This window comes from Caretta caretta, chromosome 6 (assembly GCF_965140235.1).
Source record: "Caretta caretta isolate rCarCar2 chromosome 6, rCarCar1.hap1, whole genome shotgun sequence".
Taxonomy (NCBI): domain Eukaryota; kingdom Metazoa; phylum Chordata; order Testudines; family Cheloniidae; genus Caretta; species Caretta caretta.
The window spans coordinates 82300402-82328254 of NC_134211.1; the positions used below are offsets into that span (position 1 = coordinate 82300402).

The 27853-nt window shown below is 39.8% G+C and overlaps 1 protein-coding gene and 1 pseudogene across 3 annotated transcripts in view; one reads left to right on the forward strand and one right to left on the reverse strand.

Annotated features, from left to right (window-relative positions):
* NUBPL (NUBP iron-sulfur cluster assembly factor, mitochondrial) overlaps positions 1 to 27853 on the forward strand; it is a 156420-nt gene that overhangs the window by 104491 nt on the left and 24076 nt on the right. For all 3 annotated transcript variants that reach the window (XM_048854229.2, XM_048854230.2, XM_048854231.2), the window contains 2 exons: positions 12236 to 12321; positions 25075 to 25195. In XM_048854229.2, coding sequence (XP_048710186.1) covers positions 12236 to 12321; positions 25075 to 25195 — 207 coding nt within the window. The remainder of the gene's footprint in view (positions 1 to 12235; positions 12322 to 25074; positions 25196 to 27853) is intronic.
* Positions 16799 to 16952, reverse strand: LOC125639244 (U2 spliceosomal RNA; annotated as a pseudogene).

The following is a 27853-nucleotide window of genomic DNA, read 5'->3' on the forward strand; positions in this document are numbered from 1 at the left end:
CTGTACTGGCAAAGGTTGGTTGTTTTAGGGTTGCTTAGATGAGAAATGAGATGGTGATGGGTTACAACATTTTGGTTGTAGGGTAGACACTTCAAAAAATGCTTCCAGATTTTTTTTTTAAACCTAACATCATATACAGATAATTCCCTCAGTCAAAGAGGAGGTAGTAGGAGCAATACCCAAATGACAGGTAAGAAACAAAACAATGAAATATATTTTTAACTCTGACTCATATGTGATATTAGCGAAAAAATCATCCTCATTCTTTTGATTGGAGGGAGCAAATGGTGGCAGGTGTGTGTGTCTACAGCTGTTTATTTAAAGGGGTGGTGGGTAGGAAACCACTATGGGTTTTATCACTCTGATTCACATTCCAGTCAAGATACAAGTTATATAGCATGATTTTTTAACCTTCTATTATTTTCCTTATACTATCTGTAATTCTTCAACAAAACTATTGAACAAGGTGTGGCTAGATAAAACTGATGTATTTTCTTGTTTGGCAAGAACTCCTTTCTTCCGCCATTGATCTGCCTTCCAATAAGGAATTTTATTGCAGTTCCCTCAGTCAGTTTAGAGTGGAAATGATTGATTATATTCCCTTCATGTTTGTTTTCCTTCTGACCTGTTTGTTGTTTTCCCATTTCACTTTCAGCTTATGGAGTGTGCAGAAATGGGTGCCTCGCCATCTATATTGAACGCACATGCTTTGAGTAGCCTGCTGATTTCCTAACACATCTCTGTGACTTGGGAAGCTGGAAATTTTTGTGTTCAGTATCAAATTGGTAGCCATTTGGCATAAACTAATGAAGTGGAGGGGATAAGGTGAATCCTTCATATATTGTATGTGAAACTGACCTACAATATATAAATGTATAGTGTATAAAAAAGTCCGAAATCCAGAATCAATTGGATATAGAAGAATAAATTAAAGATAACTAGGGTTAGCTTCCATAATGAATATATATTTAATTATAGCCAAGAGATATATTTATCTATTCCTCCATTTAGGAAGATTATCTCCCCATTGGGCAGTGAAGGCCACAAGGACAGTAGGAATTGGATCTCTTAGAGAGAAAGAAGGATCTAGGTTTGTATTTATAAGGCCCTTTCTTCCTCCTAGGCAGTCTGAATTATCAAGCTTGATTTTAAACTACATGAAATTGCCTATTTTTCTCCCTTTATTTTGAATGAAAGTGGAATTAGTTTTAGTGAAATGTGACAGATTGATGGCATTGGAGACTGACAGTCTCTCTCCTCTAACAGAACAGACACAGGATAGGTAGAACCAATGTCATTCCAACCTCTACTCTGTAGACTTTGGAGTGGATCAACTTTAGCTTACAAATAATAATAATTAATAGAAGCAGGAAGCATACATTAGTAAAAAGTTTTATTAGCCATGATATAATGCATTGGCAAGATGATAAATTTACTCAAATTCATGTCTGTTACAGACTAGAGGTGTTGGCCTCACAGTTTTACAGAGTGAACAGAGGAGAGAGTATGTGGCTTCCAGAGTAGTTCCTCATCATATGTCGTCGTGCTCCTGCCCATGAACCAAAAGTCACAGATGTGCAAACAACCCTCTCAGTCTGCCCAGTAATTAACATATAAAAGCAAGTCATAAAACTGGAGAATTTCAAATCCGATTTGAAATAAAATTGCAATTGATGTTTCTAGGATGTTATTGCATGCCTTAGGGGAGAAGAATGTATGGTTTTTCAGGTTCTGTGTCCCTTTGAACCAGCTGAAATGGCAAACTCAATGGCAGGGTTTCTGTTCATTGGTCCATTGGGAAGAGGAATGACCAAAACCCTTTGTAGAAATGTGGCTCTATCAGAACTCACCAAACAGGAGCAAATCACATTTGTCCATACAATTTACGTTCAAAGGTGTTTTTGAACTTACCCACTAGTGTAACCACTGGATCTCCCTTATACTTATGCAAATCCAGTTTGGAATGCATCCAATCAAATACTGTCATTTTCACATCTTTTAGTCTGTTCATTACACTTCACTCTATCCTCCAGTCTTTCTCACTGATGCGAGTCAGCAAGGCAGCCTTTTTTGGCAGCTTCTTGTGGGCACTTTTGCAGAAGTTAGCTGGTGTTTTTTGTTTTTGTTTTTTTTTTAAGTCAGGTTTGTTGTGTGAGATTCTTGCACGTTGATTCAGACATCCACATGGATTTGTGTCATGTCATATGCTGTCCCATACATGCATTCCAGTTTTCCACAGTGCAGTTTTTGTATGATTGCACTAAAGAAAATCCTTATAGGTTTAGGTCAATTTAAATAGTGGACAGATCTATAATCCTCATTGGTGTGACTATATAACTTTTTTTTTGTTTTCATCAAGATATAATTCATATACTAAATTTTTTTTTCTGTTGTCAGATATAGCGCAGCTGGTGGTTGAAGAATGCAGATAATCACCCAGGGTTATCTAATTTTTGGACACACTTAATATTTCAGTGTGAGTCTTCTGTCCACAGCAGACATTATAAATATAATTTGTAGATCCAAATATAGTACAGGTTAATGCATGAATGGCTCAGAACTTTTTCAATATAGATTTAAATGTGAGTATCTCTTTGATGGTGCATGCAGATTGATTTAACACATATTTCAGGGACTGGTTGAAGTGCTTATATATTCAGTCAGACTTCTATGAACATTTTTATTCCTGGAAAATAGTATCTATGTATTGGAAAAAGCAGCACAGTATACTGTATTTACTATCCGAGGTACTCTCTGGGCTTCGCCAACAGAGGCGTAAATATGTGATAAGTACTAGATCAGCTGTGATGGCTACATTTGTAGACCAAGTATTATGAACAGGAAGATACAACAAGGGTACTCGCAAAAAGAAAAGGAGTACTTGTGGCACCTTAGAGACTAACAAATCTATTTGAGCATAAGCTTTCATGAGCTACAGCTCACTTCATCGGATGCATTCAGGGTACTGTTGGTCTGACAGTTACAAAAGGTGAGAGACACCCATATGATTAATGGTACTGTATCCTCTTCTCTAGTTATTTCCTCAGAGGGTGACAAAATAAATGCTTTAAAACATATCAACTATAGGATGGTGTTTGGAGGTAACTAAAGCTGCACCTTAGTGCCGTGTCTTCTTTTACAAATAAAACGTATGCTCTTCTGTGGAAATTAGACCTCCTTTACCACATTTTCATCCCTTGGCTTGAAAGTTTCCCAGAAGTGGTGCTTTTTTTAAAAAAAAGAATGATTGTCCATCAAAGAAGAACATTCAGATTTTGATTTAATCTGTAGATAATCAGGCAAGTGAGCATTCAAGGCTGTATGATTGGTGGAGTGTGACAGGGCAGAAAGAGGCAAGAGCTGATAACTCAGAAAAGGGAGAAGTATGCAGAGTCTCCGAGGCAGTGACTATTTTGATTTATATAATAAAAAAGATGTTTGTACAAAGGCTCTGGGTGCCCTAACACTTAATTAATATCACAACATAATCCTCACAGTATAAAAATGGTCATTCAGACAGGAACTCAACCAATTAGCCTCCTACAAAAAAAAAAGCTCCTTTCTTCCCCATTATCATTTCAGGAACATACTCTCAGCCATCTCCCAAAATTCTGCCAAATACATTTCTTTTTTTAATGCACCCATAGTGTCACCACATTTGGGCTATTTTGGATCAAGGGGGAGCAAGTTCCAGAGTCTAGGAGACCTCACAGTAAATGGCCTGCTAGCAGCCTCCTTTCCTTTAACAAGAAAGGATCCACCTTGAGAGCCTCTGCGGATTGTTGCTGTGGCAGTATGGAACAGGGAGAGTGGCAGTCTCTCAAGCAGGCAGTTCTGAGGTTGTTAAGGGCTTTATAGGTCATAGTTAACACCGTAAACTCTACTTCGAAATGAATAGACAACTAGCATGCATCCCAGAGTACTGTTGTCCTATGCTCCCAGCATGTTGTCTCCACTCAGTAAGCAAGCTGCTTTATTCTACATCAGCTTCAGCCTCTGAATGTATTGAGGCTTTGCGCCATGCAGAAAGCATTGCAATAGTCTAATTTTGAAGTAACAAGGCCTTGGGTAATGTTGTCAAGATCTGTATCCAAAAGGAAAGGTCACAACTGTCTAGCCAGACACAGATGTTAAAAAGTGGACTGGGTTACTGCTGTAATATTATCATCCAGCAGCAGCTTGGGGTTTAGAACTGCCCCTAAATTGTAAACCCTGATATCTAATGGTGAATGCCCCCCCTCAATTAAAGGGACTCCTGTTGTGCCCCATCTCCTCTTGCTGCTTTCCCCAACCCACCTCCTTCACCTCAATCTGGTGTGGGTTGAGCTTCAGACAACTCCCTCTCCTGCATGACCCAATCGCAACTGGATATGGGCTGAGGTGTGGAACTGCAGTCAGAGTTGGATGAGATAGAGATCTACACCTGGGTGCCATCAGCATACTGAAAATACTGCTCCCTATGCCTCCTTTGACAGCTCCATATATATGTTGAACAGGAGGGTTGACAGCATGGTACCCTGTGGCACAGGACATCTAAGAGCTCTTCAGGAATAGGAGCAAATGATAGCTATTATCCACTGAGATCTCTCCAAGAGAAAAGAATGAAGATACTGAAGGGAAGCCCTGTTCATTCCCACCAGTGTCCTCAGGTGAGTTAACAACACTTCATGATCAAAGGCATCTTGTAGACCTAATAATATCGGCATGGACACCTGTTCTTCATCCACCACCAGTCAATGCAGTCCCTGTGCCCTGGCCAGGTCTATACCCAGATTGACAAGAGTCAAGGAGATCAAAGGAATCTAGGTACTGAGAGAATTCTCACTACAGCCTTCTCTCCACAATCTTACCCAAGAGGGAATATGTGACACTGGCCAAGAATTAACTAGAGTGTCAACATCAAACAATGACTTTCTGAGCAAAGTCACAACTAACGGTGAAACACTGGTGCTTCCTTCAAAACAATAGGCAGCCTGCTCTCAAACAGAAGTATCGACAGTCTCCACAAGTCGAGGACCAAGAACTTTTCCACTAGCCTTCAGAAAACAGGAAGGACATGGATCCAAAGTACAGGTTGCGGGACTGAGTTTTCTCCACACCTCCAGTACCTCAGTGAGCATCACCAGCTGAAACTCTAGCACAGAAAATAAGGCCCTTGGTTCCTTCCAGACCTTGCACTGTCACCACAGAAGCGAACAGCTCATCCCTAATATGATCAGATTTATCTGAAAAATAACAAGCCATTTCATCACAATGGGAGCAGCTCAAAGCAGTTATAGAGTGGAGGCAGTACAGATTCTTCAGTTTATCTACAATCTGGAAATCTTGTCTAAAAGAATCTTGTTCTTTTAGTGGAAAAGGGGGATTCAAAGCTGGAGGAAAGTGTGAGACATGGTCAGATCAAGCCATCTGTCATTGCACTGCGGTCTGCATGTGACTCTGTAATGGGGGCACTCACCCCTTGAGCGCCACCTGCTGATGCATGCAGTACTGCAGGCCTTTCACGCACTTGGCACCCCTGATAGATTGTTGAGCTCACTTGACAGGTCTTCAGTGGCCCAGTCACACAATCAAAATGAACCCTTTCTGGGGTAGCAAAAGAGTTCTTACTAGGGCCTTCAGTCCTTTAAATTCAATCCTTCACTCGGGTTTCCCAATAAACCTTGTCCCTGTCTTGGGGTTTATACCACTTTCCTGGTTGGGGGAACCCTGAGTAGTGGGCTGGAATCCTGTAAACAGTAGCCGCATACTGCTTACTTCAGTCTTCTGTCGTTATTTCCTTGGTCTCTTCCCACCTGGTCCCTTTACCTCAGGTTTTCTCTCAGCTTAGGCAAATGCAGCCACAAACAAACTCTGGTTATCCCTTGAGCTCCTTTGGCCAGAGAGGAGCTCTGTGCTTTGCTCTTTTTGTCCCAACTACAAACTGACCTACTAAGGCCCTGCAACTCCTTTTATCTGAGCCTGCTGAGCTTCCATGAATCTCTCTAGCCACTCTTTTCCTGGGGCAGGGTGTAGTAGGACTGCGGGGCCACCAGCTCGGGGCCACAAAGGCCAGGTACACCCCATCACAGATCCCTTCCAAGAACACCATGTCACTCTGTATCTGCAGAAGGAGATGCTACAGAGATACCTTGTATCTCATTGTCCAGAGCACTACATTTACAGCGCTCCTGGGCAGATAATTACCATTACTCATGTTCCTTTATCATATTAAGTAGTATTTCTAGGTTGCCAAGAATTTGGCTGTACACAAGGCCCATTCCATAACCTCTTGTGACCTGCACTCCTCCCGATAAATTCTGAATAGTTCCAATGTATGCAGATACTTTTTTTATAAAAAAGTGGAATAGTTCCTTCAATGCTTTTAACTTCCTGTGTAAGATTAACTCCCTAGTCAGAAGTCAGTGTTAATGTGATGTATATTAACAGTGATCAAACTGCATGTCTGGAGTTGAATGGAATGCAAATAACACTGACACGCTACTGTTATTTCATTTTATGCATGTTAAATATTAAAATGAGAGTAGAATAGTTTGTATTAGTACAACCCACATCAGTGGTTTTGCAACCAATATATTTCCAAATTACTTAAATAAAAACAAGTAGATTAGTCACTTACATTTATCCAGGCTGAACTTAGAAGTCTGTAGTATACTCAAGGCACAGAAATTATTCTTCTGCACAGAAATGTACACAAAATATGAAGAATTTCAGGACATGCCGTGATAGCATTTTGATCTGTTCAACTTCTTGTTTGTGCAATTAATCAACCTTGTGTATGGTTCACTCTGAAAGGCAACTATTTAAATATTGCACATTTTTCTTCAAGAGACCTCCTGCATGTATGAATTCAGACATATTTGATTACTTTAGGGATCAAGTAATGTTTTATATTGTTGGCTGCTATTAACCCTGGAGAGCCAACACAGCAAAAAAGTAGAGAGCTGGATTCTTTCTTGTGCATCAGTAGAACTATTTACTTCAGTTACACCTGTGTTACAATTTTGAAAGGAGTGGACTTGCACATGTGTCCCTTAGAGCCTAAATTGGCCTATACAAGTTCTATTACTAGTGGTTAAGTATTAAAAAACAAAAAACCCACCTGAAGTCTCAGATGCCAGGGTGAGTTTGCTGTGCTGACAATGTAAACAAAAAACATACCAACCAAACGAAAAACTTTCAAAAAGACCATGTTTAATGTGAAGGTAGAGACACAATTGCCCACAGTGACATTTTTAAAGAAACAAGGTGGGTGAGGTAGTATCTTTCATTAGGCCAGCTTCTGTTGGTGAGAGCGACAAGCTCTCAAATTACACAGAGCTTTTCTTCAGGATTTAGAGAGTCACTTTTGAGGGTTAGACTTAATGTTCCATGGGTCAGTATTTTATAAAGGGTTAAATGATTGATAGATATTGTAGTAAATTGTTATATATTCTTATAGAATCCAGTGAGTCAGTAGGTAGGTTATATCCATAGCTTATAACCATCTACAACACATACTACTCACATCTGTAACATGCTTATAGCATCTATTAATCATTTCTTAACCCTTTATAAACGTTTTATAAATGGAACCAGAATACAAACTGTTACCCCTGTAAGAGCAGAACTGCACTTATACTGTAATACTCAGCTATGTTCAGCTAAACTCTTTCAGAAATAAAGTTATTGAAAATGGTTCAGATTCTCCTTGAATAAAAAGAAAATAAATACTAAATACTTATTTTTATTGCAGGCACTGTTGATATGCAGTACTTGCTGGAGACCTCATTGAATTTACATTTTGATACAAGAAATTTTAAATTAGGAGAAGGTCTGTCTCATTTTAATTTGGAAGAGAATGGGATAGAAATACTGAGGACACTGTGAAGTAGTTTGGGCCATAGGGAATCATTTTAGCATCAGATGAGAAAACTCACCAAATTATCATAATTTATGTAGATTTTTGGAAAAAAACACCTGTTCTTTTCTCTGAGCCACTATTTTGAAATTATGCAAGATTTTTGTGCTGTTACTATATCTATATGGTCAGTAGAAGGAGCACAAGTTCTCACTCCCTTCCCAAAGATGTACTGTCCTTGGTGATGATGCCAATAGAGGTAGATAAACTAAAGAGATTTATATTGCTTTCTGCTCCTGAAGAAACAAGAACAACTCAGTGCTCGCAAAGGGAAAAGAACAAAACTAGTTGGGAAAGAAATGTTATGGTCAGTGGCCCAGATCATGTTTTCTGAAGGTCAAAGGGGATGTGGAGGAGAAAATGTCACTGCCCACCCTTAACCCATTGGGAGCATAAGATCTCCTCCTAAGGTCATTTGGATTAAACCCAAACCTGTGTTGATCGTGGGATATATGGACAGCTAGGGCTTTCCATGTAGGGACCTTGGTCCCACACCAGCTCTGGCACCATACTTGACCTAAAATCTGACAGTGTGTCTACATTGGCACTACACTATCAGAAGCTCCCTGATTGCAGCTCCCATCAAGACTCCTTTGGTCAAGGCTCTGCAGAAAAGACAATATACTCCTGAGCTGCAATATCTTCCTCGGTAAATTGTGTGGGACTGTAGGAATAATGCTCTGTTACTTCCCAGTCTCCACCTCTTCCTCCCATGCTGATCGTTGGGCCCACAGAGGTATTAGTAATGAGCCCAGGACGGGTATGGAGATAGTGTTGCAGAGGAGAGGGAACACTTACTGGGCTAATATTTTAAGAAAGTAGTGTAGGCAATGGAGAGCAAACAAAAATGTAATGTTAGAAATAAATACTTGATACTTCTATACTTTGGTCTAAACATGGCAAGTGAATAATAATTTCTGTGATTTGATGTGGATGAGGACGTTTTGAAGTACATAACTACTTGAGAGTCACATCACTCTAAAATATAGGAGGCCCTGGAATCAGATTGTTGATATTGGCAATGCAGGATCTTTGCTTTACCACACATGTTAAACTAGTTTGTAAGAAATGGGAATTTGCGATATTTAACAGATCATTTTTAGGGTTTCCTTGCTCCCCCTCAGCTGGACTACTTCACTTTCTTCACATTTATTAATTTGAATTGTTGGCTGCGGTTGGCTGAATACTCCATTAAAATGTTCTCACCATGATTCCTTTTGTGGTATTTACAATCTTCCATCTTTTGCTTTTATGGTATCACTGTGATTCTGTGAAACCATAATGACAATTGCTTACACACCAAAAACAGTTTCTTAGAGTCACCTCTTTCTGATGACAGGTTTCAGAGTAACAGCCGTGTTAGTCTGTATTCGCAAAAAGAAAAGGAGTACTTGTGGCACCTTAGAGACTAACCAATTTATTTGAGCATAAGCTTTCGTGAGCTACAGTTGCATCCGATGAAGTGAGCTGTAGCTCACGAAAGCTTATGCTCAAATAAATTGGTTAGTCTCTAAGGTGCCACAAGTACTCCTTTTCTCTTTTTAATGCTTCTTCTCCTTCTCTTGCTTTTTTATCCAGCTGTTTTCTCTCATCTTTGACATAACTTTTGTCTCTCTAGATACTACCCTTGCAGTGTTTGTTGTTTTTCTTGCTGTGTTCCCTATGCTTGCCTCTCTTTTAAGGCTTTTCTTCCCCCTATCAGTTTCCATGTGTGGCTGTATCCACACTTCTTTTCTTCATCCTCTTGATACAAGTGAATTTCTGGCGGCTTCCAGCAAACATCTCTAAAGCAAGCCCATTGTTCCTCTATGTCGTTCAACACTGGAGGATAATTAATTTTATTGTGATTTGTAACAAAACATGTTCTTATAATTCGAGTCGGCTAATTCCCATTCCACTAGGGTTGGTGTTGTCAAGGATTATTCAACTCCGTCCACGTGAATGTCATCTTGCCTGCTTGAGTAGGGTACTGAATATGGTCTGAATGGAGTCTTCTTCATCCAGTCCAATTTTAGAAGCAGAAATAGAGAAAGCAATTAAGCAGCTAAAATATGGCAAATGACAATACATCCTGCAATGGGAGTATGCAGAAAAAGTTAGAAATAAAGAAGTTGTATCCAAAAGATGAAAGAATAGCTTGACAAAAAAAGTGAGAAAAGCGAAAGAAGCATAAATGAGGCAACTCCAAGAAATTGTTCCAGGTGTGTAAGCAGTTATCATCATACTTCCCAAGTCGCAGTGGTGTCTGTCACAGTTCAGGGCAGTTTTATCTGTATTCCCCCTCCATGATCCAGCAAGGACACCCACTCTCAGGCTTCCACTTCTCCAGCCATCACCTTTGTTGGGCAGAGACCCGCATCTCTCTCCCCGCTTTCTGAGATTTTTTCCAGGCTGCACAGTTCCCTGCCTACACCGTGTTATTCCCCAGCAAGGAAGACTGCCTAAACAGGATGCCTCTGTGCTTTGCTTACTCTTCAAAGGCTATAAATAGTGTAAAAATTGCCACAGTTCAGTTACCACATAGTTCTTTATAAGCAAGCACATGTATTCTTATAGTAAAAATGTTAGAGAAAACATATTAAAAACAATAAAAGAACCTACACACATACTACTAAGCTTACCTGAGATTGCCCTGTGACTCCAACAAGGGCTGTGGCTGGTGAACAATCCTTTAAACCCCAGAGTTTTTCCTGTGATTACATAATAATGAGGAGTCCTTTGGTTCAGAACAAGCACACTTGTGAATCTGAGTCACTTCTTTATCCATTTTGGGTCTTTGAAGAGACTGTAAATAGGTATTCAGCAAGACAATGGGTTTTCTCCTCAAGGCACACCTTCAAAAGGATGGATCTGGATATTAATTTATAATACAGTTTGGGAAAAAGAACTTTGCCTAGAGGATTGGAAGAAAGGTAGGATCGGTAAATTATTAAAAAAAGAAGTGGTATATGATAACTTATGAGGAATAACATTATTTTCAGTACCTAGAAAAGTGTTTTGCAGTATGCTGTGGAACAGAGTCAAACTGGATATAGATGGAAAAACTGTGTAATGAGCAAGCAGGCTTTAGACCAGAAAGATTGTGAGTAGATCACATATTTATCCTGAGACGATTGATTGAGAAAGGGCTTCCCTATGATAGAAGATTAGTCTTGAACTTCGTAGATTTCACCAAGGCTTTTGAATGCATTCATAGAGAGTTGCTGATGAAGATCCTGCAACAAAAGAGTTTCCTATAAACAGTGTCACTGATCAAGATGCTTTATGAAGGTCAAAATGCTGTAAGAGAGAGAAAGACAGGGGCCAATTGGTTTGATATCATCACTGGAGTGTGGTATTATTAGTGATTTTGTATATCTTGGGAGCACAGTTAGTGCCGAGTGCCAACTCTGTAAGGAGGCGTAAGCAAAAATGTGGACGATAAGTAGAGCTTTTTTTGTGACTGGCAAATATTTGGAAAAACAGGGAGACTCACACAAGAACCAAGATACAATTGTACAATGTTATTATGATACCAGTATTGTTATATGATTTTGAAACTGGGCAAATAGCAGAAGCCCATAGCAGAAAACTTGATGCATTCCAAATAGACGCTTGCTGAGAATACTTGGTGTCCATTGGTGGAATAAATAGTAACTAATGCTGATGTAAAGACAATGATTTGAGAAAAAAGGCTGAAGTGCTTTGGGCATATTGTACAGATGTAAAAAAACCCGTATTTCTAGACAAAAAGCCAAACATACATATTCGTACTCATGCAAGTAGTCTTGTTCACATGAGAAACCTAAAGCACTCAAAGGAACTATTCCTAGTGTAGCAGTTGCAGGCTCATGCCCATAGATCACTTGTGTCAACTGGCATAACCCTGCCACAAAGCCAGTGGGCTGGTCACTGGGTGTCTTGTCTGCCTTATTACTTGGAGATAGGCTATTGTTACGGTTAATCCAAAGGTTCTCCAACTTTTTCATACAGTGGACCACGTTTTTATGAACACATTGTCTCATGGAACATCTCTCTTCCCTTCTGTGATTGCATGGGCAGCACTCCCTTTCCCTCCCAATAATGTAGCAACGACAACAATTGTTTACATAGAAAAATAATATTAGAAAGCGTATAATGTATTTTAGCTCTCTGTACCATAATTTGGGAACCTTGGGTCCAGTCATTTTATAATCTAAAACTAAACTCTTCAGCATCATTTTTATTTTTTTGCGTATATTTTAAGTATATAAAGAAGCAACTTTTTCTTCAGTGAAGTAAAATACTCCAAAATAAGCTTGGTAGTATAATTTACGCTATAAGTTTTAAACCTAATTTTATGTTTTCTGTTCCCAGGGGCAGTGATTGTTTCCACTCCACAAGACATTGCTTTACTGGATGCACGCAAAGGAGCTGAGATGTTTCGAAAAGTCCATGTGCCTGTAAGCATTTAGAAAGAAATATATTCTTCCAAAAGGTGAAACATTTCTAAATTGTGGAGACAGGTGAATTTTTAAATGAACTACTGAATTTCAGGTTTCAGAGGGGTGGCTGTGTTAGTCTGTATCAGCAAAAATGAGGAGTCCTTGTGGCACCTTAGAGACTAACACATTTATTTGGGTGTCATAAATATAAAGGAAAAGGTAACCACCTTTCCGTATACAGTGCTATAAAATTCCTCCTGGCCAGAGGCAAAACTCTTTCACCTGTAAAGGGTTAAGAAGCTAAGATAACCTCACTGGCACCTGACCCAAAATGACCAATGAGGGGACAAGATACTTTCAAATCTGGAGCAGACTGGGACAGGGACAAAGGGTTCTGTCTGTCTGTGTGATGCTTTTGCCGGGAACAGATCAGAAATGCAAGCCTTCCAACTCCTGTTAAGTTAGTAAGTAATCTAGCTACCCTAGAGTTCAGAGTGGTGAAGGAACGTTGACAATGGGCTATAACCCACTTCATCAGATGCATGGAGTGAAAAAAAGTGGGCAGGTATAAATATACGGTACATGAAAAGAAGGGAGTTGTCTTTGCAAGTTGATAACGAAGCCAATTCAATCATGGTGGATGAGGCCATTCCCATCAGTTGACAAGAAGCTGTGAGTATCAACAGAGGGAAAATTATTTTTTGTAGTGACCCAGCCACTTCCAGTCTTTATTCAGGCCTAATTTGATGATGTCAAGTTTGTACATTAATTCCAGTTCTGCAGTTTCTCATTGAAGTCCGTTTTTGAAGTTTTTTTGTTGAAGAATGGCCACTTTTAAGTCTGTTGTTGAGTGTCCAGGGAGACTGAAGTGCTCTCCTACTGGTTTTTGAATGTTACAATTCTTGATGTCTGATTTGTGTCCAGTGCCCCTCTGCCATGTACATTGGCCAAACCGGAGAGTCTCTACTCAAATGAATAAATGGATACATCCACCATGATTGAATTGGCCTCTTTAGCACTACAAAAAGTAATTTTCCCTTTGTTGACATTCCCCCTTTTTGTCAGCTGTTGGGAATGGGCTACATCCACCCTAACTGAATTGGCTTCGTTAGCACTGACCTCCCACTTGGTAAGGCAACTCCCATCTTTTCATGTGCTGTATATTTATACCTGCCTACTTTTTTTTCACTCCGTGCATCTGATGAAGTGGGTTATGGCCCATTAAAGCTTATGCCCAAATAAATTTGTTAGTCTCTAAGGTGCCTCAAGGACTCCTCGTTGTTTTTACTGAATTTCACAAATTCTGTTTCGGTAAAACACCTAAAAACTAGTATATTTCTCTAGCCTGTGATATAAAAGGCAGAAGCGTGTTTGCTTGCTTTAACAGGATGATGGAAAGAATCTGTTTTAGAATTTAATTGAGATCACAATACCACTTGATGTTCTAAAATAAAATGACCTTACAGTCCCAAATAGACTGGATTATAAATCAGCCTTCTTTGTATGTTATATATCCAATCTTTATGTGCACCATATTCCTTTGCTGGTGACTAGGTAGTGGTTTGCACAAAAAAGTTACTTTCCGTTTAGATTTTCATGTTGTTTGTTAGAGAAGAAACACCCCAAATTGGAACATGTTTTGAGGTTTGGATCTAGAGTCAAACTTGGCTCAGGAGTAGGGACCATTTCTGGAAAACTAAAATAACAAAGTAGGTATACAGTGCTTAAGACAACATTTCAGGTGGTTAGCCTTGTCATGGGGTTTTCTCACTATTGAGCACCTCTTTTTGGCTGTGTCCATAGATTAAGCTCCAGTCAGGTCTGATACCCCTCCTTTCGGCAGCTGTTCTCAACAAATCCCCTCTTGTTCTCTGGGATTCGGAGTGCTCCCTCTTCTAAATGAGCTGCACGTCCAGCTTATCGAGAAAAGCTGGATGAGCACAAGTCCATGGGGCCAGATGCAGTGCATCCGAGGGGCTGAGGGAGATGGCTGATGTGATTGCAGAGCCATTGGCCATTATCTTTGAAAACTCGTGCTGATCCAGGGAGGTCCCAGACAATTTGAAAAAGGCAAATATAGTGCTCATCTTTAATAAAGGGAAGAAGGAGAATCTGGGGAACTACAGACTGGTCAGCCTCACCTCAGTCTCTGGAAAAATCATGGAGCAGGTCCTCAAGGAATTCATTTTGAAGCACTTGGAGGAGAGGGAAGTGATCAGGAATAGTCAACATGGATTCACCAAGGGCAAATCATACTTGACCAACCTGATTGCCTTCTATGATGAGATAACTGGCTTTGTGGATATAGGGAAAGCGGTGGATGTGATATATCTTGACCTCTTAGCAAAGCTTATGATTCGGTCTCCCACAGTATTCTTGCCAGCAAGTTAAAGAAGTATGGGCTGGATGAATGGACTATAAGGTGGATAGAAAGCTGGCTAGATCACCAGGCTCAACAGGTAGTGATCAACTGCTCGATGCCTAGTTGGCAGCTGGTATCAAGCGGAGTGTCCTAGGGGTCGGTCCTGAGCCCGGTTTTGTTCAATATCTTCATTAATGATCTGGATGATGGGATAGATTGCACCCTCAGCAAGTTTGCAGATGACACTAAGCTGGGGGGAGAGGTGGATAAGCTGGAAGGTAGGGATAGGATCAAGAGTGACCTAGACAAATTGGAGGATTGGGCAAAAGAAATCTGGTGAGGTTCAACAAGGACAAGTGCAGAGTCCTGCACTTAGTACGGAAGAAACCCAGGCACTGCTACAGGCTGGGGACCAACTGGCTAAGCGGCAGTTCTGCAGAAAAGGACCTGGGTATTACAGTGGATGAGAAGCTGGATATGAGTCAACAGTATGCCCCTGGTGCCAAGGCTAATGGCATATTGGGCTACAACATTAGTACGAGCATTGCCAGCAGATTGAGGGAAGTGATTATTCCCCTCTATATGGCACTGGTGAGGCCATATCTGGAGTATTGCATCCCCCACTACAGGAAGGATGTGGACAAATTGGAGAGAGTCCAGTGGAGGGCAACGAAAATGATTGGGGGGCTGAGGCACATGATATATGAGGAGAGGCTGAGGGAACTGGGATTATTCAGTCTGTAGAAGGCAAGGGTGAGGGGTATTTGATAGGAGCCTTCAATTACGTGAAGGGGGGTTCCAAAGAGGATGGAGCTAGGCTGATCTCAATGGTGGCAGATGACAGAACAAGGAGCAACAGTCTCAAGTTGCAGTGGGGGAGGTCTAGGTTGGATATTAGGAAAAACTATTTCACTCGAAGGATGGTGAAGCACTGGAATGGGTTACCTAGGGAGATGGTGGAATCTCCATCCTTAGAGGTTTTTAAGGCCCAGCTTTACAAAGCCTTGGCTGGGATGATTTAGTTGGGGTTGGTCCTGCTTTGAGCAGGGAGTTGGACGAGATGACTTCCTGAGGTCTCTTCCAGTCCTACTCTTCTGTGATTCTATGATTCATGACTCAGCCCTGCAGCAGGTCACTGTATAGTCTTCCCCTTTCCAGACAGTCTTGTTTATCGTATGTTCACCTGTGTATAGTATGTGTATTTTAACATGATGATCAGACATTTTCCCACTGTTGATTTGATTTCCCCTGTGTTGTCTCTCTCCCTCACACCTCCTCAGCATTTTGCATGTCATCAATTACTTTAATCTTTAAGGAAAAAGAACAGTCCAGCATCTTGAAATGTTTGCTTCATTTACGTACAAGGAACAATTATTACTCATAAGATGTATCATTACGTTTCATTATTGATAATATCAATCATCTTTCTTCTCTGTAGGGATCTATCCTGGTACAAATCTATCTTGCGAAAACTAGTTAGTTGCTGATTGCTGTAATGGAGCAAATTTTACAAGGTGCTGAGCTCTTTCAACTCCCACTGAGCTCAAGACCATGAGAGGCAGCATGATCTAGTGTGTTAGGATCAGGCCTATGAAATGTAAATTACTTTTAAGAGATAAAACCTGGGAAAAGTACAAAAAAAAAAAAGGTATTAAATACAGTAAAACATTACAGTAAATTAAGAAACTGATTTTAATACAGATCAGTGAAACCAGCTGAGGTCTGCCTCTGTATTTAATTTACCTTATTCTAGCTAGTTACTGCAGCATAAGTGGTGGCACCAATACTTGAGATCACACAAAGTTTGGAAACTTCAGTAGTATCTGTAGGGAATGTGGGAAAATTAGACACGGTAACAGCTTTGACTCCAAATTTCCTGCGTGTCAGTTTTCTATGAACCTTTTAATTATAGCCTTGCTACTTTTTTCATTGAATTAATTTTTAAATGTAACATTTAAAATGTAAAAATCAAAAGCTTAACAAAAGTTCACAGTGAAAGGACTTGAAATTGAATTCTAATGTCTGGACAAAAAAGATAAGTATTATTTAAATATTAACTAGGTTATGTGACAGGGTCAGGCCAGATGGCTACAGGAGAGTGTTGTTTGTTTTTTTTGTTTGGTTGGGTTTTTTTGGAGATATTCGATGTGTGGAGTGGATGGAGCAAGCTCCTATTCCATCTCCCTGTTCCAAAAATCCATTTAATATATAGTCCTCAGATAGAGGACATATCAGATATTAAACTGATAAGAACAGATACTACAGGAGAGTGTTAGAAGGCAGATATATTAGTCCCAGATTAAGCAGGTCCATTTTCTCTGGGTAAGGTATCAGGGGCAGTTCCAGAACAAGAAGGAACTTGCTGGAACAAATTCAGGCAGTAGGCTAATTAGGACACCTGAAGCCAATTAAGAAGCTGCTAGAATCAATTAGGGCAGGCTGGCTAATCAAGGCACCTGAGTTTAAAAAGGACCTCACTTCAGTTTGTGCTGTGCGTGCGAGGAGCTGGGAGCAAGAGGCACTAGGAGCTGAGAGTGAGAAGGTGTAGTGCTGGAGGACTGACGAGTACAAGCATTATTAGACACCAGGTGGAAGATCCTGTGGTGAGGATAAAGAAGGTGTTGGGAGAAGGCCATGGGGAAGTAGCCCAGGGAGTTGTAGCTATTGCACAGCTGTTCCAGGAGGCACTCTAGACAGCTGTCGTCCACAGGGCTCTGGGCTGGAACCCGGAGTAGAGGGCGGGCCCGGGTTCCCCCCAAGCCTCCCAACTCCTAATCAGACACAGGAGGAGTTGACCGGGACTGTGGGTTCCACCAGAGGGCCTGTTCCCTGACCCACATGGTGGATCAGCAGAGAGTGCGGGGATTGTTCTCCTTCCTTTTCCCCATGCTGGCCAGTGATGAACAGTGGATTTGAGCCACAAAAGTGGCCAAACTGAGGGCTGCCGTGAATCTCTGAGGCGAGCAAATCTGCCAATAAGTGCAGGACCCACCAAGCTAGAAAAGAAACTTTTGTCACAGTAAATAATCAAATAGTGTTTTTCAGAAATTGTGTTTTGGACTTGACACCGTAATACGAGTTTCTAAATAGCAAAGTATTGCATTCTTGAATATGACCACAAAAAATGTATTTTTCATAAAGAATACAAGTATGGAAAGAAACATGCAGATTCAAATATCTGCTAATTTTAAATATTAATTAAAAAGGAGAGCATCCTGTACACTTCATTTTTTTCAGTCTTCTCCTTAAAAAGTTCCCTCTGGCGATGCACATTTTCTCCATTACCTATTTAGATAACATTTATATTCTGTTTTAAAAAGTAGAAATTTCTTTAATGCCTAATTTACTTTTAATAGAAACTGAGACAGAAATGTTGAAATTACTGCCTTTACTTGATTTTTAATTCACAGGATATCTTAACAAAGAAAATATATGAATGGGTTCAATAAATATGAATGTCGTTTGTTGGCTGCTGAAGCATGTACATGTACATCAATTTTTCAGTAACCAAAATTTCAAAGTATAAAATATCTGTTGCATTTTGTGCTAGAGATGTGTGATGAGGTGTACAAACCCCACACTGAGCAACAAGGGGTTAAGGGATCATTTTGGGCTCAGCCAGCCCTGCCCCGCCACACCTGCAGCAAATGCTCCATCTGCTGGAGGAATTAAAAGGCAGGGAATTATCTTATTTGGGTGGCAGAGCAGAGGGAAGCCTAAAGGCTCCGACACTGCTGCCCAAAGGGGCCCTCCTTGAGGGAAGGGACGACCCACCCCAGAGACAACCAGAGAGGGAAGTATCCTACGACCTTGGACATTGGTAACTCCCTCTTACTACTTTTGGTTTGGATTTTTCCACCAGGCAAAGGCCTTGAACTGCTGGAATTGCTGTTGGCAGGCCTGGAAGAGGTGGAATCCTTGAAACTGTAGTGGCCTGCTGCAGAAATGGAGACCACCTGCTTGCACTGGAATCCATTCATAGTTACCACTGTCTAAAAGGATTTGATAAGGGTCAGCTTTCCAGATAAGTTGATGGCCTGTGGGCTGCTAAACCCATAGCCATTAAAGGATTTTGCATGCATTCTGGTGAATTTTATCACACGTACAGTGCTTTTTACAAACATTAACAGATTAACCCCCAAGTGAGGTATTTAGGTCCATAGTATTTACAGCTTGGACACTAAAACAGAAAGATTAAATGATTTGACCAAGGCTACAGAGGTGTATCCATGTTGGAGACAAAATTACAATGCAAGAGTCTCTAGTTTTAAGTCCAGTGACTTCTCCATTAGAAGATCATGTGCCCTCTCATTGTCTTAAACTCTACCTGCTGTGGGCAGCAGTCTCACTTGCTGTGAGCAGAGGAGTCAGTTAAACTGCTGCCGTCCACTTGGCAGGGAGTGTGCCTGCCTCTGTTGCACTGGAGCTGCTGCAATGTGACACTGCCTCCCATAGCTGTGAATTTTTGGAATCTACCCTAAATCTAAGAATCTGTGGCTGTGGCTTTCATGAACCCCAAAGGCCAGCACAGGGCACCTGGTGGGGAAATCCATGAATAATTCGGACTATTTAGGAAAAATCAGTGAAGTACTTTCAACTTTAGAGATCAGTTTCTGTTGGTTTATATTTTCAAGACCATCTCTGAAAGGAGAAGGACTAACTTGTTTGGTTTTAATAAAGCTGAGATCCTCTGTCCAGGATGTTCAGATTGGTGGGAGATGTGGATTTCACAGATTCCAAAGGCCAGCTGTATATACAATTGGCTGTTGTACTGGAGAAAAAATCTGAGGTGTATTTTCTTCTAAAGACACTTCAACTGTTGTCTATCTGGCTATTTATTTGTATCACTGTAGCACCTAGAGGACCCATGCACATAGTAAGAGTCAGTCCCTGGCCTGAATTGTTTGCAATCAGATGAGGAGGGATGGAAAGGAAGTATTATCATCCCCATTTTGTAAATAGTGAACTGAAGTAAAGATACATGAAGTGACTTGCCCAAGGTCACACAGGCAAATCTGTGGCAGCCCAGAGAGGGAATTGAAACCCAGGTCTGCTGAGTCCTAGTCCAATGTCTTTACCACATCTTGTACTTGCAGTTTAACAGATGATTCAGTTACTAAAGTAGTACAAATAGTATCTGGCCAGGCCAAAGTAACTTGGGGTGTAGGGCTGCTGAGCAAGAGGAGGCACATGGGTGGTCACTGACACAAGTGAACTGGACATCTGAAAAGTTGAAATGCTGACTGGTAGAAATTTTGAGATTTGGACCGTTGAAACACGGGGGAGGGGGAAAGGATGGTCCTGGCCCTATTTAAAGTCAATGGCAAAACTCCCATTGACTTCAGTAGAGCCAGGATTTCCCTCAGAATCTCTAAAGATGTCATGAAAGGCTTTCATTCTCTAATTTTATCTTCTATAACTAAAAAAGGTTTTGACCTTCTTAGGCTCAGCTCACAAAAGACTAGGGAGTGAAATTAGATTCATACATACTTATGGGATAGTTTGTGTAGACTGTAATGGACTTTGTAACCTTTTCAAATCTGTTATTTGAACAGGGAAATGAGAGCTTTTGCAGTCTTCATTAGCAAGACTTATTACTTTCAGTCTGTGGATTTAAAAACTTTGAGGATAATAGAGAAGTCTTACTATCTTTCTGTAAATATGCAACAATATACGTATTACCAAATACATCTGAGTGATAAAAACGTTTATATAAATTATAATAGCTTTTTAAAATAGTCATTTTGATTAATGCATAATGTGAACTAATGAACTGACAAATTTGATCTGGGGAGAAAACCTCAAACTTTTAATTTATAATTGTAGTGCACAAAAGTCCCACAAAATTGTAAAATATATCTTTTGAGCTGCTGCTGTTCAAATTTATTAAATCATTTGTTTTCCAATTTTACTATATTGGTTCCTCTGACACCAGTACTTTGAAGAACAAATTTCAACCAGAAGGAATTGTAAACCCACAGTAATATCCATGTGAAAATTGTGTTTGACATGCTTCTTTGTTAAATTTTCAAACAAACATCTTTGTGCTTTCTCCCATGCTGCCCCTCATGCTCGAGAAGGGCTTCCCAGGACCATCCACAAACCTAACACATTATCCTCCTTCTAAAACCTCCTTAAAATGTTCCTTTTCAGTGATGCTTACAAAAAACATGAGAAGTTAGGCCACTGGTATGCTGAGACCACAATCTGTCATCCTGATCAATATTACCTGATTGTTTCCTTGTACTCCCCCAAACTGTCTGTGTCCATCTGTTCTCTTGTCTTACACTTAGATTGTAAATTTTGGGGCAAAATGTGTTAGTTCAGCGCCTAGCACAAGGGGGTCCTGGTCCATGATTAGGGCTCCTAGGCGTTACAGTAACTCACATAATAAAAATAACTTAGTTAATAATTATATAAATAAATAATAGAATCCTAAATGAGAAAAAAATGAGCCTAGTGGACTCTGCATAATATTGCACACTGAGAGTGAACAGTCCAGTATTTCAAAGCTCTGCTGATATTCAGAAGGAGCCATTCATACCTTAAAATATACTACTAGATAGATGATAGACAAGATTAATGCAGAAGGAATGTAAAATGGGCATGTGGCGCAGGCATTAAGGGACTGTGTGTCTGTCACGCCATCTGGAGTGACTCATGATCGAGAGTGCCAATCTCAGGGCAGACTGTCAAAAGCAGGGCAGACCCCGCCTCACTGGTGCTATGTTCTACAGTTAGATTTCACTAACCCAGTAACAAACATTAACTCCTAGATCACTTTAACTGTTTTACCATGGAGTCATAGACAGTCCCCTTGGGTTCTCCAGTCTATCATGTCACCCAGGCAAGCTGGGCTCAGTGATAGATGGTCACTTACACCAAAAAAATCACAAAAAATTCAGGTTGCTCCCAGTGTCAAGAGACCAGTGACTTACCCCAGATCAATTTGTACTTTCAATCGCACACCAAAGACAAAGCCTGTAGCCAATACTGTAATAAACTAACCAAAGGTTTATTAACTAGGAAAGAAGAAATAAAAGTTATTTACAGGTTCAAGCAAGCATATATACACAAATGAGTTTGTCTGATTCAAAAAGTGACAGAGATGTAGTAATCTGTCACCCCTGAATGTATTTTTAGGGCTTAACCATGTCAACCCTGGGGATCTCTGCTTTTTGTTTCTTAGCTCCAGCCCTGGTTAGAGTACAAACTTGCAAAGATATGGAAAATCTTCATTTTATTTTTATTTCCATCTTCCAGCATTCAAACCAATGGGACAAGCCTTCTGCATGTATTTCTCCATGGGTGGATGGAGCAATTAACAAAACTTTTGTTTTGTGATTGCCCATTGAATTTGGTAGTCCTCCTGTATGGGTGTGGGGAGCCCCTCTTCCCATCTGAGTTCACACGTTCAGAGCAGGCATTTTTACAGTTTTGTAAAACAAATTTATATTTTTCCTTGTAGCATGCAATACAGACACTACAAATGAGATTAATGCATGTATCAACTTACAAGCATTTTATAGAGTCTAAATACGTCCTTACAAGTCAAACACCTACCTTGAACAATATTACTATATAGGTGAGCTGGACTGGTTTCCAGCTATGAATTTGTCAGTGCTCAGCTTATGCCTACAGACTTGGCAAGAGCTGGTACCTGGTTTACCCGCGTCACAGAGTCATTTGCTTTCAGTAAGACTAGCTGAAGAAAAAAGATCATAAATGAGACATTAACACATGATTTAGCATGGAGGATACAGCTACAGTAGCATTGTCTTAATAAAGCTCTGGTACAGTTACTTTTTCTGGTGGTGTGTTGCTATCATCAAAGGATTCATGAAACGGTTATAAAAACAGCTATAAAACATTTAAATAAAACACTAAGACTACATCACTTGTTCTGTGATCATGTGTTTTGTTTTGGTTTTGTTTGGGGTTTTTTTTTGATACTTTAATGCTGTGTCTACAGTACGCACAGTACGTGTAGCTACTCACCACAGTGAAAAGCAGGCTGCATCCAAGTGTGCAGCTGTAGTTGGCAGTGAAAAAGGTCTGGCAGAGGGGAGGCTCCCTGCTGCCACAGTCTTTCCCCGCTGTGGGGAAGGGCTCCAGCTGTGAGAGGTGCCCAAGCCTTTCCCCCCTGAAGTCTTTTCCTGCAGCAGCGAAAGGCTTCGGCAGTGAGGAGGCAGTGGGACACTATATTGCTAAAAATATCAGTGTAGATGAGGAGGTCTGGGTTGGGCGAGTAGAGACGGTGTTGGGGATGTACTCCCATACATACCCACGCCCTTCAGGCGTGTCTTTGTTTGCCTAAGCCATGCCTCACTGGCCACACTGCAATTTAATATCCATCCTTTGAGGGCTACGCAGGTAGGTACTCTAAATGTCACCAAAAGAAGTGTGCTGTGTTCATGTACTCTAAGAGGACTACAGAAATTTAAAAAGCTAGGTGCTTGAAAATGGGTGAGTACGTTTGTACGACAAGTGCAAGTTTTCTTTTGTATGGTGTGAGGAATAGACTGAATTAATTGGGTAAATCATCTTATTCTCTGCCCCCTTCGGGAGATGTCTCTCAAATCTCAAAGCATCATCCTACTTCGTTATCATTCAGTTTCCAGTTTACACACACGTTGAAATCCCCATGTTATAGTATTAATCGTTTAGGAGTCCATCAACAGAGCACTTACGCTGGCTACAGAGAGCTCTATAAAACACTGTCTGTCTTCCTCCTTCCCTGTGCCTCCCATTGGAAATTGAACGTGCTGCCCCTTCAACAGCTGTAGTCTTTCCTAGCCAAAGAACTCAGAGTAAAACCTGCCCTGATGTAAATCCTCTGAAAGCTCTACATAGTAAACCTATTCTACCATGTGAAAAATTCAGAACGCCAAATGCAGGCATAGAAAAGCCAGAACACCAAAGCTGACGCGCACTCAAATTTTTTTTATTTTAGTTGTATTTGATTGCACATTGAGCACAGTTATGTGCTATAAAGTAAAAATAACATGTTCATTTGATTATATTCCTCTCTCCATATTCTTTACATTGGCCAATATTTTCAAACTTGGGTGCCAAAGGTCGGGTGCTTGTTGTAAATAGCAACCTAAGTAATGTGATTGATTTTTAGTGGTGCTGAACCCCTGCAGCTCCCATTAACTTCAGTGGAAACTGGATGATCAGCACTTCTGAAAACAAGGCCACTTTATTCAGGTGCCGAAGTTTAGGAATTTAAGGTGAAATTTTCAAAGGCCCTCTGTATCTTGTAACTTTCACTCTGAAGTTTGGAAATTTTGGGTATCGTATCTAGGTGATCTATTTATTTTCTGTTTATAGAATTTTAATATGAAGCTAAGATTGTGCAGGTTTTCTGTTGATTAATAAACCACAAGAGCCTTATAACATGTCAAATTTGGGTGTAAGTTATTCCTGGCAGGTTTGCAAAATTCCGGTCATCCCTCGTGCTTAACTTTGTTTGACAGATAAACACAGTGTGATTAGTGTTCTCATCAGTATCATTCTAAAATGTGGAAGCGTAGATTTTATGCCCAGAGTGGCAAACTTTCTTTATATTTTTGCAAAGAAGATGTTGGAAACTGGACATCAACAAAAAGACACCTAATATGTGTATTAGATTTTTGTCCCACAGTTTTTGTCGGTTTCTGCCTTGCATAATTATTTCTATTGTTTTGATCTTTAAATGTCTCTCTGCTCCTCAGCAAGAATAGCAAATCTGGGTTCGTTTTTGAAGATATTTTCCTGCTGAATAGCCAAAAAAGTCTTTTTTTTAAAAAAATAGGTCCAATTGTGACACTTCTTGTAATGCAGTGCAGTGGTGGCCATGTTGGTCCCACAATATTAGAGAGACAGGATGGGTGAGGTAATATCTTATAAAGTTGGTCCAATAAAAGATATTACCTCCCCCAGCTTGTCTCACTTCTTGTAATATGTCACAGTTCATGAAATTAAACTCTAAACAAGAAGACTGTAAAACACAGCACATGAAACCTCCAGGGTTCAAAGTTATGTGATACAACAATTGTTTTAGTGAGATGTTATAAAGTGGTGTTCGTAAGTTAAGTACTGTAGTTTGGGGAGTATAAGAGATGTTTTATAACAAATGTGCTTGATAATCTTGACTTGAAAGGCAGCAATCTTGTAATGAATATAAAGTATATAATATATAAATATTTATAAAATGATCAAATAAAAACACTATTAAATTACTTAGTTGCTGAGCCTGGAATCTAGGGGTTGTGGTGACACTGTTTAAAACGGTCTATTCATTTTAAACTAATACTTTTAAGATACCTTGTTTGAGATCTATTCTCTGATGCCATGTGTGGATAGATGTAATGTACCAGCCTTGATACTAAGACTCTAGATTTGAACATTCTTTTTTAACTTAACAGGTTTTGGGACTTGTCCAAAATATGAGTGTTTTCCAATGCCCAAAATGTAAACATGAGACCCATATTTTTGGAGCTGATGGTGTGAGAGATCTAGCAAAAACCCTTGGACTAGATATTTTAGGTAAGAATACTGATATGATTTTTATTGTTGACGGACAAATTAATGATACTGTATGTTCAAATAATGGTCAAATAGAAAAAAAATGGTGCAGTAATAATCTTAAATTGCTGAGTTTTATTACAGTTTTTGTGCTGTTTGTGATCATTGTCTCAGGATTTTTCCTTTTAATGAAATGCTGGCTAGATTTGGAAGTTTGTGACAAATATGACTAGTACTCACATATATAAGGGCCACAAGTGGGAGAGGAAGTGTCTAAGGAAACTCCATCCACTGAATCTCGGTGATCTTGACGGTCTTCTAGATTGTAAACTCTTCAGAACATGGACTGTTTTGATATTTATATATTATACAGCATACAACATATAGTATTATTTATCAAATAAATTAAATAATTGTTAAATAATAAAGTGTACTGTTACTTATGGTGAAATTTAGTAACATATATGCAGTGACATCTAGGACCTAAATTCTTCCCCTTGGAGTCAGTGGGAGTTGTCCCATTGACTCTACTGGGAACAGGAATGCGCTTTTTATGTATGTGGGAAAAGATTGTAATTTGAACAGCAATGCATTAGACCCGTTACTTTTATACCTACCTATAGAATATTGAATTGTTGCGTTTTGCATGGCAAATAAGTAGTTTACATTTTTGCTTTGAATCTCACACACTGGTTATCCAAGGTCAGTTATGTTTAGACTAAACATAATTTAATTATGATTAGACCACCTTAACTATTGTCTTTAAGTGTTAGTTGGGATTTCAGGAATATACTGGATTGCAAAATGTGGTTTCAAAAGAAAATGTATCTTAACTTGTAAGTAATTCTAAACAAGAATTGTTCATATATTGATTTAATGTGGAATTATGTATAATTTTAAAATGTGGATTAATTGCTTGCTATTTTTAAAGAAGGTATGTTTAAACCTGAGTGATCAGGAAGAGGTTACAAAACATAAAAGCATATTTAAGTTGGTAAATGAGATAATTGTGCATGCTAATGATGTATCTCCATGTATTACTGTAATTATGTCAATGATATTCCACAGCTTATCATTAAAATGAACCAGGAAGTTCATTTAAAATCTTCATAAAAACATCAAGGTCTGATACAAATCTAACATAGGAATGGAATTTAGAATTGAAGGCGCACATTAGGGTCACCTGATGGAAGCATAATGTGTGGGGATCAGAGTCAAAGGGGATTGCTTCAGCCCTGGGTTACACTGGGTGTAAAGCCTCCATCTGCAGTGGCACAAGGTGCTTGGTCAGCCATTGGTCCCCATAAGTGGCTTTTGCTGTCCCCAAGATGGGTACCGTTGGCCAAGGATGGGAAGCGGGTGGAGCCAAGGGATTTGCTGATTCGGGAGGAAGAGGTTTGAAGAGGAGTGGATACAAACATACTGTTTTCCAGCTGCTCATTAAAGAGCATGAATATAGTGCTGTAAGGGTTAAAGTTAGTTTGTATTGTACATAGAAGCATAGGAATTACCATACTGGATCAGACCAGTATCTGTCCTGTCTCCAACAATGGCCAGTATCTGATACTTCAAAGGAAGAAAACCTGCAACAGTTAGTTGTGATATAACCTGCCCATAGGGAATATCTCCTTCCAGTGCCCAATGGTTAGAGTCTGACTTATGACCAAAAGTTCTGAGGGTTTATATTACACTTTCCAAAGCTCTTGGGTGTGTTTTTGTTCGTATTTATAAGTAAAAATGTGGACATCCTTGTTATCCATGTAAATGTATTTTGAATCCTACTAAGCTCTTGGCCTCAGTGTGTATGTCTACACTGCAATAAAACACCTGCACCTGCCCTATGTCAGCTGACTCAGTCCCGTGGTGCAGCTGACACGGGTCAGCTGAGGGTGTTTTATTACACTGTAGACATACCCAATGATACCTTGTTAGCCTGAGGAACTTGTCACAGTGTTTTGAGTGAAAAAGTATTTCCTTTATCTGTTTGGAATTTGCCACTTTTTAATATCATCGAGTGTCCCCCTTGTTCTTGTATTATGAGAGACGCTGAATTGAAGTTCCCAATATAACTTTTCAGTATCATTCATTATTTTATATGCTTTTTATCATGCCATTTTATTAATCTCCTCATTAAAGGAAATAATTTGTCTTGTCATTCTTCAGATGAGAGATTATCAGTCACTAATTATTCTTGCCCTTATTACTGGAATTCTTCTATTTCTCTAAATGCTTTTAGAAAGGGGGTGACAAGAACTAAACACAATATTCCAAATTAAATTGTGTCATTGATTTATGTAAGGAAATATAATAATAATTTCTGTATTATTCTCCATTCTATCCTATTCCTTATGTACCCTAACATTTCTATTTTTGTCCATATTGAACAGAGGTCTTTGCTAATACCAAGTCTTCTTCTTTGCTTGATACAATTAACTGTTCAAATTATTCCCTCCAATTCATGCATTTGTGCATTAACCAACACTGAATGAATCTGTCATTATGTTGCCCATTCATCTGTTGTGAGGCAAATCTGCAGCCAAATCAGGGCTGCTTGCTCAGCTGCCCTTCCAACATTGTCTTCTCGGCAAAAGGATTACAAGGTTGGTGTTTAGAGAGCCAGATTTGTGGGTAGTCCCCATTGGCATATGTTGTCAACGTGCTCCTCATGGCCCAGGACCC